Source organism: Caretta caretta, chromosome 2, assembly GCF_965140235.1.
Source record: "Caretta caretta isolate rCarCar2 chromosome 2, rCarCar1.hap1, whole genome shotgun sequence".
NCBI lineage: Eukaryota > Metazoa > Chordata > Testudines > Cheloniidae > Caretta > Caretta caretta.
The window spans coordinates 220,527,369-220,541,997 of NC_134207.1; the positions used below are offsets into that span (position 1 = coordinate 220,527,369).

The 14,629-nt window shown below is 39.1% G+C and overlaps 1 protein-coding gene across 3 annotated transcripts in view; it reads left to right on the top strand.

Annotated features, from left to right (window-relative positions):
• Positions 1-223: 223 nt before the first annotated feature.
• The window catches only part of COL28A1 (collagen type XXVIII alpha 1 chain), a 116,586-nt gene continuing 102,180 nt past the window's right edge, over positions 224-14,629 (top strand). Inside the window, exons 1-9 of one of the 3 annotated variants that reach the window (XM_048838222.2) lie at positions 224-426; positions 1,513-1,675; positions 2,195-2,754; positions 5,137-5,157; positions 6,070-6,126; positions 8,134-8,187; positions 8,738-8,779; positions 9,591-9,617; positions 13,859-13,903. In XM_048838222.2, coding sequence (XP_048694179.2) covers positions 1,549-1,675; positions 2,195-2,754; positions 5,137-5,157; positions 6,070-6,126; positions 8,134-8,187; positions 8,738-8,779; positions 9,591-9,617; positions 13,859-13,903 — 933 coding nt within the window. In that variant the 5' untranslated portion in view covers positions 224-426; positions 1,513-1,548. The remainder of the gene's footprint in view (positions 427-1,512; positions 1,676-2,194; positions 2,755-5,136; positions 5,158-6,069; positions 6,127-8,133; positions 8,188-8,737; positions 8,780-9,590; positions 9,618-13,858; positions 13,904-14,629) is intronic. The other 2 variants (XM_048838219.2, XM_048838220.2) reach the window with 2 other exon arrangements.

Below are 14,629 nucleotides of genomic sequence, written 5' to 3' on the forward strand. Positions count from 1 at the left end.
AGAGGAGGGGAGAGACATAGCAGAAAAAGACATACAGTTACAGATACAGATAACTGACCATTATTATTACAGGTAATTGATCATTAGTATTTCTATATAAAACTTCAATTATGGAAAACAAAAAACACTCAAACTGTTCTTCAAATAACTTGTAAGGCATTAACATGTTCATAGGACTGTGTCCCTTTAAACTCCCACTCAGATCTGTAATGCTGGCTGAATGCCTGGCCACTCTGGATTCAGTTTTGACAAACAAAACATGAATAAAGGATCATGAAAGATCCAGATGCAAGGTAACCCTTACTTACAACCGGACAGACTATTTTTTTACAAATTGCCTTATTTTATTAAACAGAAATGTATTTTTCAGTCACATTTATGTACAGTTTTTTTAATACCCGACTTGCTGTTTGCATGATTTATAAGGTAAGTCATAAACAGTTTAGAACACTTTTATCACATTAAAATAAAATCATCTAAGACCTGAACAGAAACTGTGTAAAACTGATTGTGAAGCTTACTTGCTTATTATAATTCTAGTCATTCTGTTATCGTTTTGTTTTGTGCATTTTCCTTTTTATCTTCTCAGAAGAGTACATTAATGATTTTAAATGTGTAGGTACTGAATGGAGTTAAAAACAATATTTAACTAGGACTTTTATTATACAATTATGTACTAGCAAGTAATCTTTAGTGTTAATGATGTTTAACATGAATTGCTCTAAATTGTAGACATTTTTTGTAATTCAGGTTTAATAGCTATCAGTGCACTATGGAAATTAGTTACACTGACTGAAGGAAATTTTTTAATGATATATTCAGTTTACCATCATATATCATAGATACGATCCCATAATGGTATTTTTATAAACAGCTTTATATCCATCCTTTTAGAAAGAAGTGATCAAATATTAAGTTGTAGAATTTCACTAGTAAACTATTGCCTTTATAAAAAAAAAGAGAATTATATAGTGGACTTTTAACATCTTTTTAATATATCTGTGTGTAAAAGTGCAATTTCAAGACATGAAAAAGAAGTTCCTGTGTATTGTTAAGCAAGTGGACTTGTGGATTTGCAGAAGCAAACACATAATCAATGTTTTCTGTAATGTTTCTGTTATTATCATTTAAATAGGATGATAATTATATATTAACTGAGGTCCCTACTACCCATCTCAGTTGGATGTCCAAATGAAAGTTAAAGATAGCAGTGAATATTTTTACAAAGAGTAGGGAACATTTTGTTTGTCCTATCCCACCTGTTTTTTCTCAGTAAAACAGAATATAATGTCCAAAGATGTGTGAGCTATAGCTGACACTGCAGTGGCTGCTGTGTTTTCCTACTTGGGCACAGAATTATTTTGTTTTAACTTCTTCTTTGGTAAATCTTTCTGAGATACTGTACCTAGAAACTGAAAGATGCTTAATACAAAATTTTGTTCTACATATACAATATGTGTCTATCAATTTTATTATTGAAGCATTAATAGATATTTTGTTTTCTATTAATAGGAGTAGTAAGTCATCTGATTTTGGATCACAGTAACTATGTGGAAAAAACATTTTGCCTTTTGCCTTTTATTTTTGGCTGTCACAACAGATCGTGTAGCCTATGGACAAAACAGAAAGAAGGGACAAAAGCCAAATCCTCTTGCAAGAAAAGATGATTTTCAGGGTAAAACCTTTTTCTTAGAAATTGCAATAGGCTGTATAAAATGTTTCCTAGAAGTTTTCCAGGATAATTTCCAAGGAAATGTGTGGGATTATTTTTTGTTTGGTTTTTTTTTTGGTTTGTTTTGCTAATGAGTCCTGGAATATATAGCAGCACATTTCACATCTACATTGTATTGTAATGTGATCTATTGTTTTCATCTAAACATATATCACTTCTGAATTATATACATTATGAGAAATTGAACAACAGTTTTTCATATTGAATTTGCTGTCAGAAAATTTATATTTTAATGTAATATTAATATGACAAAAATAATCTGTGATGTAAGTGTGACCTAAACCTGAAATATTGGGCTAATGAAGTACTATAGAGCAGAATTTGTCCCTACCTCCTAAAAGAAAAAAAAAATGATGGGGGAGATTTGGGAATGTTGCAGTGGCTTCCTTAAGTTAAAACCTTGGAAGCAGGTATATACCCTTAAAATAGAATTATTATTGTAACTTTTTTGTTCCATTACAGATTGTGTGTGCTTCATTGACATGGTCTTTATCTTGGACAGTTCTGAAAGTGCAAAAAATGCATTGTTCAGTGAGCAGAAAGATTTTGTTTACAACTTAAGTGACAAAATTTTCCTAATGAAACCAGTTAAATTCCAGAAGTATGATGTCAAACTGGCAATCATGCAGTTCAGCAGTACAGTCAAAATTGATCATCCCTTTGTAGCCTGGAAAGACCTGAATAACTTTAAGCAAGAAGTCATGAATATGAACTATATTGGGCATGGCACCTACTCCTATTATGCAATTTCCAATGTCACTCAACTGTTTAAAACTGAAGGTCGTAAGGGAAGTGTAAAAGTGGCTTTGTTGATGACTGATGGTATTGACCATCCAAAGAGTCCTGATGTCCAGGGGATATCTGCAGCAGCCAGAGATCTTGGAATATCATTCATTACCATTGGACTGTCTAGTAAAAAGGCCAATAAATCAAACCTACATTTGATATCTGGGAATTCTCCTAGTGAACCTGTTCTAATCCTAAATGATCCTAATCTCTCAGTGAAAATAAAAGAGCAATTGGTAAGTAACTGTGAATGTTTACATTTCTCTTCCCTTTTATTAGTGGCAGAGTTTGTTGTTGATGATGATATAGACACATATTAGACATGATATAGACACATAGACACATAAGGTACAGTCTTATTTTCCTTCTTAAGTTTCTAGCCCTCCTGGTTGCAGAGAAAAGATTGAAGACATGACATGAGCGTACCTGAAAAGTTCAAAAACCAAGCAACAAATAAAAAAGCCAATTTTTTTAATCGAATGATTTTTAAAACAATCTGATGATTTTTTAGGACCTGTCTCATGATGACTTCTGAATATTTAAGAGTAAGCAATGCTGCAGGAATAGGTGGAGTGGTTCAGCTGCGAAAAAGATCTGAGGCAGCATGAATCCAGTTCCATTCACAGGCCCAGCCTTCAGTCAAACTACATTTTGGGCAAGGCAGAATTTTGTGCCATCCCTCAGTATAATTTCGGGTATAGTTACTCATAATTACAGTGTGCCTCCTAGTTTTCAAGGAATTGTGCTGTACTTAGATCACCAAAATCTTACACCATCCTTGCAGATCTATCTGTGCTGCCAAAATAGCCTTGTACTCCAAAATGCTTGCACGCTAAGGCCCCAGTCCTGTAATTTTTATGTTAAGTTACTGGTAATTTTGACATCAGGTTAATCAACATTTTGATTTTGATCTAATTATACAAAGTCACACACAAAAGTATGGAGACTAAGACCCTGATGCTGCAAAGACTTATATACATACATAACTTTATGTATTGTTTGTAATTCTGTTGAAGTGAATGAGATTATTCACAAGCACATGCTAAGGGCCTGATCCATTGCCCATTGAAGACAATGGAAGATTTTTACTGACTTCAGTGGGCACTGGATCACAACTTAAAATAAGTGTAAGTCTCCTACTGTTCTCATTTAGAAAACACACTAAGAAATCCAATGTCGTGCACACATACAGTAAGCAGTATGTCCAAAACTGTTTTCATAGCTGACAGTAAATACCAGCACAGCTATGAAGTTGGTAGGGGCTGAAATCAGTGGCACTGACTTGTGAGCTCTGTGGAATAGTCAAAGAGTTTGGATAGGCTATTGTGGCACTTCTTTTCAAGGCTACTGAAAGTATTTTCTTGTAGGATAAGGGGCTGTACATAATAAGCTAAGATAAGGTGAAAACATGTTTAGAATTAAATTAGCTTTTCAGTAACTACACGAGAAGAAATATTGTAAGGGTTTTCTTAATGTTTACATTTCACTAAGTCACTCTAAAAGCATGTTAAAACTAGTTTGGAAAGTTTTAAAACCAGATATAGTGACTAGGTATCACATATGTGTAAAAGTACATGGATAAGCTATGCAATTAAGGAAACATCTGGAGACTTCTCAGGCACTGATGGCAATTGGTAAAAGACAACTGTAAGAGTTTTACTAATTTATGTCTTGCCATAGATAGATGTCCTTTGCCTCTAAAAAGGAATACATATTTATAGAACAAACATTTTAAAATCAAATCCACTATATTGTATATTTTAATCAATAGGTAATAGGCCAGATTCTTCTCCGAGTTACACTGGTATAAATCTGGAGTAGCTCTCTATAAACTGATGCATTTTTATGATCTCTTCATACATTGTGCAATGAGCCAAGATGTCAGGTTTAACTATTCACATTTTGACTCTTTGTCCTTCTTATCTTTCCTACTTTTCCAAGGTAAAGATTCTGACTAGATGTTACATACTAGCATTGGTGGCCCATTGGTGGTATCTTCCTGACTGGTGCTACATTATACACATTGTTTCAGTACATATTCCTAGGCACCAGTATATGCAGCTGAAAGTTCCAACCCTCTTCCACTCATTCTGTGGGACCTATTCTCCTCCTGCTGGATATGAGTAACTACCTCTAAAGGGTGGCTAGGATCAGAGTCATTGTGATTTAAGGAAATGTAAGCAAAGAAATATGAGATCTTTGATGGCCCCCTAGAAAACATGGTTTTGGGGGCTGGCATAGTACACTAGCTTGTGCAGAGCTAGCGTGTGCCTGTGTATCTGTGCTGTCAAGCGTGCTCTCAGCTGCAATGTCAGACATACCGTAAGAGAAAAGCTACACAGGAAAACATGGTAATTCATCTGCTTTTGGAATTTAAGAAAGTGTCAGGATATATTTCTATGATGCTACATGTCTCTCAGTGAATATGGCATGAGTAGGCCTACTAAGGGTTCACAGGTGTAATAATTGCACACTTAAAGGTTGAAACTTAATTCACTTAATTTACCATTCTTGGAATGGTATTTGGAAACAGTATATTTTATAGGAAACATCTTAGTTAAATTAATAAACTGGTATATTTTACAAGAGAATATATTTTTCTTCTTTTTCCTTCCCAGGTTGCCTTATTTAACAAGCGGGTAAGTGTTACAAGATTTGAGTACTATCAGCATATCAGTGTAACATGTTTTAATCAGCACATCAAGGCTGTGCCATTTCCTTCACTACTGATATCTGAATACAACTGTAGTAGTGCTATGTTTTTATCTCCTCACAGAACAGAAGAAGAATTTTCTTAAAAACCAGAGTGTCAGAAATCAGATGGTTATTGATATTAATTGTTGGGCCAGATTCTTCTACCTTTACTTACACTGAGTAATACTCCTTAAGCAGAATCATTGGGATGGATGGGACTACTTGAGGAGTAAGGTACTATCCAATGTAAATAAGGGTGACAAAATCTGGCCCTATTATTTGTATAGAAATATGGTGACTTTTATATTAACTCTCATCCATTCCTTCCAGGCCTTCTCACCATAAATCCCCAAACACTGCTCATTAGTGGGCGATATTCAGTTTTTCAACTTAAGAAACTTTCCCTTTGAAAGGATATTGGGGCTACTCCAGGTATAAGTTACTTGCCTGTCTCATTAAAATGTGGCAGTCTACTTGGCTCAAAATTGAGATTCATGTCCAAAACTAGTGGGTAACATTACATGCTATGTATCCACTACCTGAAGTGTTGATATTGTATAACAGATTTGGCTATTAAGAAAAACATTTTTCAAAATATTTGTAATACAGTATGTGCAAAACAAAGACTGAGATGGAACAGATTTAAGGGATTATTTTAATGGAGATTGTGCAATGTAGAAATGGTGTATGGTTTGTTACAGGAAGGCACATTTTATAAGATCATTTATTTTCTGACTACTTGACTGTTTTGCTTCAGCTAGCTCATGTCCTAGCCAAAAATACTGGTTTAAAAGTGCTTCTAAAATTTGAAATTCTAAACCTGAATATTTTTCTAAAATATTGTATTAACCCTTTAGTGTGAGCGGAAGTCCTGTGAGTGTCAAAAAGGAGACCAGGGACCACCCGGCCCTTCTGTAAGTATATATATTTTTTGTTAGGAAGCTTCAGAAATATGAATTCTAATCAGAGGTCAAGGCTGAACATTATCGATGTTTGCCAGAACAGTCTTTTAAAATGGTTACAGTATGTATGAAAGCAAGATCTCAGCCTTCCGTATGCTGTAATGTAAATGTTTAATTTTGTTTCTATGGTTTCTGAAATTATGGATTTTATATACCCTAATGAAGACCTGAAACCTCCAAACAGAGAATCTTCTTAGTGATGTTTTTAAAAAAAACATGAACCCATATACTAAGCAGAAATTAGAAGTAAGAAACCCTAATTATGGTTTAATAAACTAGCTTGGTTAAACTGGTACCTGATTTTGAAGCACAAATCAAGAAACCCTAGTTGTGATGGAAGGCTGTTAGGGCCTCTGTGCTATATACACCCACAGCCTATCTCCTTAGAAGGACATCGCAAAGATTCAGCATAGAAATGGGTACAAGCCAAAAGTCTGAATCTGAGCAGGTCAGGCTTTGGGGCAATTTGAATCCAAAGTCAGAGATGAGCGTTGCTGCTCAGGCAAAGATCTCTGTCTCTTATTCCATCTTTCTGTGGTAGCTGGCTTCTCCATGGCTAACAGATGCAGTTGGTGTCTGAGTGACTTGGAAAATCTTAATGTTGTATTCTGAGTGATCGGCTGTAAAGTCACAGCATAATATTATAGCTCTTCTGGCTAATCTTAGCCAGATGCCGTGTCAGTCAGATGATGAGGCACTTAAAGATATATTCAGCCTACAAAAAGATGATGCTTGGGTTTGTCAAGGTATTCTGTACAACTGAGAACCAGTTCAGTTTTCCAAATACAATATTTATGTAGCTTTTAATCATGCATTTTAAGTACTTTATGGAACAGAAGCAAATCTAGAGTTCGAGCAATTCTAGCTTATAGAATCAAATCTAGACCTGGAGCAATTCTAGTTAATAGAATTTGATTTTTGTTTCTAAGCTGACCAGAAAGTACTTTCTAAACTAATTAGTTGGATATTGGGAATGCAGTGACTGTTTAGGCTAACAAAACAGGCAGTAGATGTCTAGCAATATCTATTTCACAGCCTGAAACCTTAAAACCTGTTTGTTTATAATGAATGAGAAAGAATGTTGTCTAGGTCACTTGGGTTTTCATGTCCAACTTGTGAAAAGTGCCGGTTAGCACTGCTTTAACTTATTTCTTTACCTAGACAATCTCATAGTCTACACCATACCTCATCCACTGGACCAACTGGCCAGAGCCTGGTGGAACCAGAATATTGTGGCAGGCCTACCATCCCATACTACTGCTTGGTAACACAAGTCCAGAAATGAGCCTTCCTCCACTTTTTAGTAGTCTCTAATCAGAATTTAATGTCTAAGACATTTAAGTTATTTTGTCCAAAATTATTAGATCACAATACAGTATGTAACAAGAATCCCAGGACCTCTGCTTCCTTTTCCAGCCCACCCCTTTGCACAAACCACATCACACTTGGTCTCATGGACCAGGAAGGTGTTGGGAAGAATTCTTGGCCTTAGAGCTGCAGAATGTTGGCATTAATCTGTTCTTTAAAACAGAGCAGAGACAACTATATGGGCTAAATCAATTCCTATTCTTTATGTGACAATACTAGTCAAAAATGACTGGAATGTCTCCAAAAGGTAGCAGCGAGGAAGTGTGTTATATTTTCTGTTGCACCTTAGTTCATGAGGTTTACTAGGATTCTATTTTGCTAATGTTGAAGATGGAAAACATATTTACACTGGGCATGGGTAAAGAATCCCTGCTAGAGTCATGTTTTCTAATACTGAGCAAGGAACTTTTTCAGACTAATGAAAACAGTCTTATGCCTGTCCAAGCTCCTTCTCTTTCTCTCTCTGCTTCACTGTAGAACTTTTGCCTAAACCTTTGCCATCGCCATTGTTGCCTTCCTTCCTGGTACAGTTTTAAAGAAACCAGAAACATATCATTAGGATGTTCATAATATTTTCCTGTTTTATTTAAGGGAGGACTTGGTAGTAGAGGGGATAAAGGTGAGCAAGGACCAAAAGGAGACAAGGTAAATTGACAGAGTTTTCTCTTTAAAATTAATGCCAATTTCTTCTAGTTTTATTCAAACTATGCAAATGAGGAAAGCAGAGAAAAGGTATAGTACAATATGCCATAAATCAATCTTCAAGCATGGAATTCTGCCCTCAAAGGATCCTGTTGAAATCTATCAGAGCTGCATACAAGGATAGTATTTGAATCTAAATCCTTATCAGACTGAACAAATTAAGAAGCCAGTTCTTCAAGCTCTTCTCTGCAGGCAGACCCCTGCACCTTTGTGGAGCTGTATGAAAGTCAATGAAGCTCTATGTGGCCTCCGGGCTGTTTATTAGGAACAGTTTGCAGGATTGGGGCCTAAGATCCCAGGCATCTAATAACTGTGCTTTAGATTTCTATGTTATCAAAGTTTTGCACTGTATATGCTTTATTGTAGAAGAGAAGTTGGAGCCCTTTAAGTTAAAATTGGTGTTGATTTTCAGTCAGTATATCTTGGTTCTAATTTGGTAATGTTTGGTAAAACAGTGCTGCATATTTTGATTGGGCTCCATTGTTCTTGACAGGGTGAGTCTCAAAAAGGAGAAAGTGGAGAAAAAGGTGAAGAGGTATGTAGATGAATTAGTATTTCCTTATTAAGATCTATTCTTGAGAATACTGTATCATAATTTATAAAGCTAGGGCCAGATCGTTACCTGGTATAAACTGGCATAGCTCCAGTGACTTGAAGAGAGCTATGTTGATTTACACTAGCTGAGAATCTGGTCCTAGATTTCAAATTTTTATGCAGATGTTTCATATTATCATTTATAATACATATCTGAACTAGCTCCTGCTTCAGAAAAGCATCTGTATTCAGGAAAGCACTTTCCTTAAGCACCTGTTTAAGCTAAGCATTTGCTTATTTCCTTTCCTAAGATGTGGCCCTTGTGATAACAGGAACTTTTGAAGTGACAGTGTATTGAAGTGACCAGCATTATACTCATCTGCAAGGGAGAATTGAAGTTCTCATAATAAAGATCTCGTCTGTATAGTTGCCATGAATAGGTCCCTCATCCGGTATTCCCTTAGTTTGAACTCTTGAAGATTCACAGTCAATAAACTTGACAGTAATGCAATAATTCAATCTAATTTGAAAATCAGTCTAGGGTAGAGATTATATTTGCTAGGAATGCAGTAGAATTTTTTTCTGGTAAAGGACATATTTGTCTATCTACTCTTATGGGGGGAAGGGAGTGTATGGAGGGGGACAACACCATTTCTTGAAGTCTACAGAAGATGACAACTTAAATGGACTTTCTTACAACTATATTTAAACTTCATTATACTTGACAATATTATCTATATTTTTCTTGTTCATAATCTAAGTATGTGCTGTATCTTCACTTTATTTTCTTAATCTATTTGTTTTTTAAATAGGGGGATCCTGGCAACAAGGGAGAGAAGGTAAGATCTTTTTGGAGAGGCTAAGGCCGGATAGTCACTTGATGAAAATGCACAGGGGAGTCTCAGCAGAAGGTTCAGTCTTAAGTCCCTACAAACACATATGCACATATAAATGTTACTACCATGAGCAGTTCCACTGAAATCAGTAGGACTATTCATGTCAGTAAAGTTAATCATGTGTGTGTTTGGAGGATTGGGGCCATCACTGGTCTTTGATGTGATCTTTCGGGGGGGTCTCTGCTGCCCTCTGACTGGCTTTCTTTGGTTAGCCCCGGGTTAGGACAGTTCTTGTCTCCTGGCCTTTCATTAAGCCAAGTGGTCTGCTTCAGTCCCTTTTGGCTGTGTTTCTTCACTGTCCCAGGCATTTCTGCCTCCCTTACTTCTCTGAGCTCTCTCCTTTTATAGCAGGCCTGGTTTCCCCATTGGTTACAGCTGTAGGTGCCTGCCTCCATGATTGGCAGTTGTGGCAGCTGTGTGGGGATGTGGTCAGGCTGCTTGCCTGTAGGTAGGAGAGACTCCTCTCCCCCTTTTGCCTCTGCTCAGTATGGGGTTTGTAGACCCTATTACAGGTCCTCCCCTGCAAGGCTGAGGCCCTGCCTTGGATGAAATATGCGCCTTCCCTGAATGGAAAATCAGCATTACAGCGCAACCTTCCCACCCGGTGTTGTATCCAAAAGGCATAAGGCTGTAGTGACAGGTACCACCTCATGATCCTTGGGTTTGTCTGCTTCATCACATGTTGGCAGCACAGACGCATATGGTCCGTAACTAGCGTGAATCTGCTTCCTAGGAGGTAGTACCATAGGCCCGCTATTGCCTATTTGACAGCCAAGCACTCTTTTTCTATCACTGAGTATGCTTTCTCCCAGGGGAAGAGTTTCCAGCTGATATATACTACCGGGCATTCTTCTCCATTGACATATTGAGAAAGGACTGCCCTAGCCCTATCTCTGCTTTTTGGTCATGGGGGTCTTGTATGCCTATAAGACATGAACCTTGTCCACCAAGGGGCAGACATGTCTTCCACTGACTCTATGTTCCAGGCTTCTTCCTTCCTTATAGCACATCTAGTAGGGTTTGCTGTTAATCTGGCTTCTCTCAGTGATCAGAGGACAGTGGCTACCTTGTCCAAATGGGAGTCCCAACCTTTGCTGTAGATAACTATGTCATCCAAGTATGCCACCACATATTGGCTGTGTTGTTGGAGCATTGGTTCATCAAATGTTGAAAGGTGGCCATTGCTCTGTGTAACCTGAAGGGCATGGTCTTAAAATGGAATAGACCTAGCAGTGTAGAAAAGGCTGTTTTCTACAGACACTCTGGTGTTAAGGGGATCTGCCAATACCCCTCTGTCAAATCTAAAGCGGTGATATATTGGGCTTCTCCCAGTTGGTCTAAGAGCATCCACTCAGGGCATGGGATAGCCATCAAATTTAGAAATTGTGTTCACCTTCCTGAAATCTATGCAGAAATGTAGTGAGCTATCGGGCTTTGGAACAAGCAGAATAGGATTGCTTCAGTTACTCTGGAACTCTTCTATCACCCTGAGTTCCAGCATGGTCCTGATCTCTTTCTCAGTGGCCCCCTCAACTTGTTGGGGATCGGTCAGAGCCCTTCTTGTATTACCTTACCAGGTTCTGTATTAATATGGTGTTGTGTTCGGAACATCTTCCCGGGTAGGGCTGAGAATACCTATGGGAAAGCGGCCAGCAGCTGGAGTGCCTTCTCCCTTTGCTTATCATTTAATTTTTTCCCCAAGGATCACTGAACCTTCTTTTAGGCAGTCTTTACCTTGGGGTCCTAGTTTCAGTTTTCAGGGTTTGGTGTGATAAAAATATTTTCCCTGCCTTTCCAGGGCTTCAATACATTTACGTGGTAGATTTGTTGTTCCTTTTTTTTCCTGGTTGTCTGATCAAGTATTCCACAGTTTCCACTTTCTTTATCACCTCATGAGGGTCTTGCCACTAGGCCAATTGCTGTGATTCTGAGCTTGGAAGAAGCAACAGGACTCGGTCGCCCAGTTGAAAGATATGCATCCATGTCCCTTTGTTATACTTTGTGTTGTTCCTGTGCTTCCTTCAGGTTTTTCTAGCATACACCCATATAGCCTCCAATCTCTGACATTTTCAGCTCTCAGTGTTTGTCTTTCTCAGGTTTTCCATACCAGGTTGAATATATGCCCCTCAGTTGTTGTCCATATATCAATTTGCAGGGTGAAAACTCTGTGGAAGCTTGGGGCACCTCTCTGATGGTAAAAAGTAAGGCTGCAAATAATTGCCAGTGCCTGGGGTCCTGGGCAATGAACTTCTTGAGCACCCTCTTAAGTGTCTGGCTGAACCTATCTGTTAGGCCATCTATATGAGGGTGGTACATGGATATCCACAGGGCCTTGTCTTTTAAGAGTTTCCATACTTTCTTCATCAGCTGGGACATGAAATTTGTCCTCTGGCCTGTCAGGACCTCTTTGGGAAACCCGAGCCATGTGAAGATCTTCAGCAGCTCCTTGGTGATAGTCTTAGCATCTGTAGAACATAGTGGTATGGCCTATGGGTACCTGGTGGCATAGTCCACGATGACAAGTATGTGCTGATGCCCTGAGGTGCTCTTTTCTAGGGGACCTATAAGGTCGATTCCCGCTCTTTCAAAGGTGGTCTCCACCAAGCGGAGAGATACTAGTGGGGCTCTCGGGATTCCCTTGGGGACTGTCAGTTGACATTCAGGATAGGAGGTGCAGAAATTCTCAACTTCCTTGAAGACTACTGGCCACAAGTATCAGGCCAGGATCCTAGACTGCGTTTTGTCTTTCCCAAGATGCCCTGCACATGGGGTTGCATGTGCCAGGTGCAGCAACTCACGGTGATGTATCTGAGGTACTAACAGTTGCATCTGTATCTTGTGTCTACTTGTCTTGGTTTACATGGTGTAATAAGTCCTCCTTGAGGGCAAAGTGTGGATACTGCTGGCCTTTAGGGGGTCTACCTCTTTGTCGTCTGCCATGGATACCTGTTTGAAGGCTCAGCTCAAGGTCTCATCGTTCCTTTGCTCCACTTGAAACTCCGAGAATCCAGTTAACTTCTCTGGATCCATTTGCAGCAGCGGTGGTATATTTTGTCTCCTGGATGGTCCTTCTCTGGGGTCATCATCGTCAGTGGTATCAGATCTGGCATCTGTGGTCCCTATTATGGCCATGGAAGGGACCACCTCTGCCTCCTCCCTCCACTCTCTCCCCGCTACCAATTTTTCATTCCAAGATTTTCTTTCCTTGGGTCAGCAGGTAAGAAGGTCAGGGTTCTTAAAGGGGAACAGGATGCCTAATACCTCTTCTGAGGTATCTTCCTTGAGTTCCTGGGCTAAGGGAAGCTTCTACAAGAGCTCAGGGAAATATGACCAGTCTCAGCCTAATATTACGGGGTAGGTTAGGTCTGCAGAGACTCATACCTTCATCTGGTCTTGGAGCCCATCAAAAATCTTATTGTCTTAGTGGGATACCCAATAGAACATTGCCTTGGATACATTTAATAGGGATTTTTCCCTTCTTGGGTTTCCCTGTCACCTCGGCTACCTGTTCTCAGATAAATGTCTGGTCACACCCCAGAGTCTGTTGGCCTTCTACTTCCACTGGGATTGTGAGTTTCTCTGGAGTTTTCCTGTGGGCCCTATTCTTGCCAGTCCAGACCTGCCTGAACTTACACTCCATGTAGGGGCAGTCTTAAAATGAGTGCCCCTGTTGTCCACAGGAGTAAAAGGTTATCACATCTGTCCCTTATTTTATACCATCTGTGTCATCTTCTGTCTGGGTTTCAGTGGGTCCTTGCTCCTGTGCAGTTACGGGCCGAGGAGTCAGTGGGGTGTTTAAGGGAGCAGGTCTGTTGTCACTGGGAAATCTTACCCATGGACCCTGAGATGCACCCCTGTCTCTTATGTTGACAAGTCAGCATGGATTTGTCAAGAAAAAACATGACAAAACCAAACCTTATAGCTTCCTTTGACAGAGTAACATGACTTATGGATAGGGGGGAAGTGGTAGATGTGGTATATCTTGACTTGTTATGTTATGTATAGTCTTAGGAAGAGAAATTTAGATATGCTGAGTAGAACTGACCGTCTGAGTAGAACTGACTGTCCCAGAACTTGATATAATTATAGTGCTTACGTGTCTTCAGAAAATACCAAAACTCATATAATGCATTTTATTTAATCAAAAAATCTTCTTCAATTATAAAATTTTAAAATTTGTATAGGGTGAAAGAGGAGAATGTGGGACACCAGGATTAAAAGGGGACAGAGTAAGTACAACTTTTTAATTAAAATGTTGTCTATGGTGTTAATTGTGGAGCACATATATAAGTACCATCAACCTGTGCACTGAATGAGGCAGGTGGGGATCATGTGATTAAAGAATGTATCATTATGCATATACTCACAGGGCGGCTGAATTGGGGTTGCACGGGCACCCTTAAATCTGGAATTTCCTAACTTTTGACAGCTTGACTTTGAAACCTTAATAATGTTATTTTAAAACAGTATTTTTGTGTGTAATTTCTTAGTTTTTCTAAAAGCAAACTAAAACCCCAGAAATTCCATCATGTGGCATCATTTTGGAACCCGCATGGGTTGCCAGCAGGGCTTGAACCCTTAGATCCACCTCACAAACCTCTGCCACTTGACCTAATGGAGTAAGGTAAAGTGAAGGTGGTAGTAGGTAGTCATCCACTATGTGGACCAGCACTCGAGAGGGATGAGACAGTTTGCCTATGGGTTTTGAAGATATTTGCTGTTGGCAGAGGAATGATGAGAATCTTGGGTTCCATTCCAGGCTCTGGACCCTGCTGGCTGTTCCCCATAAGCTTGACTCTTTCTACCCTATTCCTCCAACTTGTCCCTGTCAGAGTCCCAGCTATGCCTCACCCCAGCTCCTCCTCTTACTCCCAGTCTCCTCACCTAGTGTGTCCCAGTCTCCACTGCTCAGATTTTTCATCCCAGTCCCAGCCTTTTTGTCCACACAGTTCTGT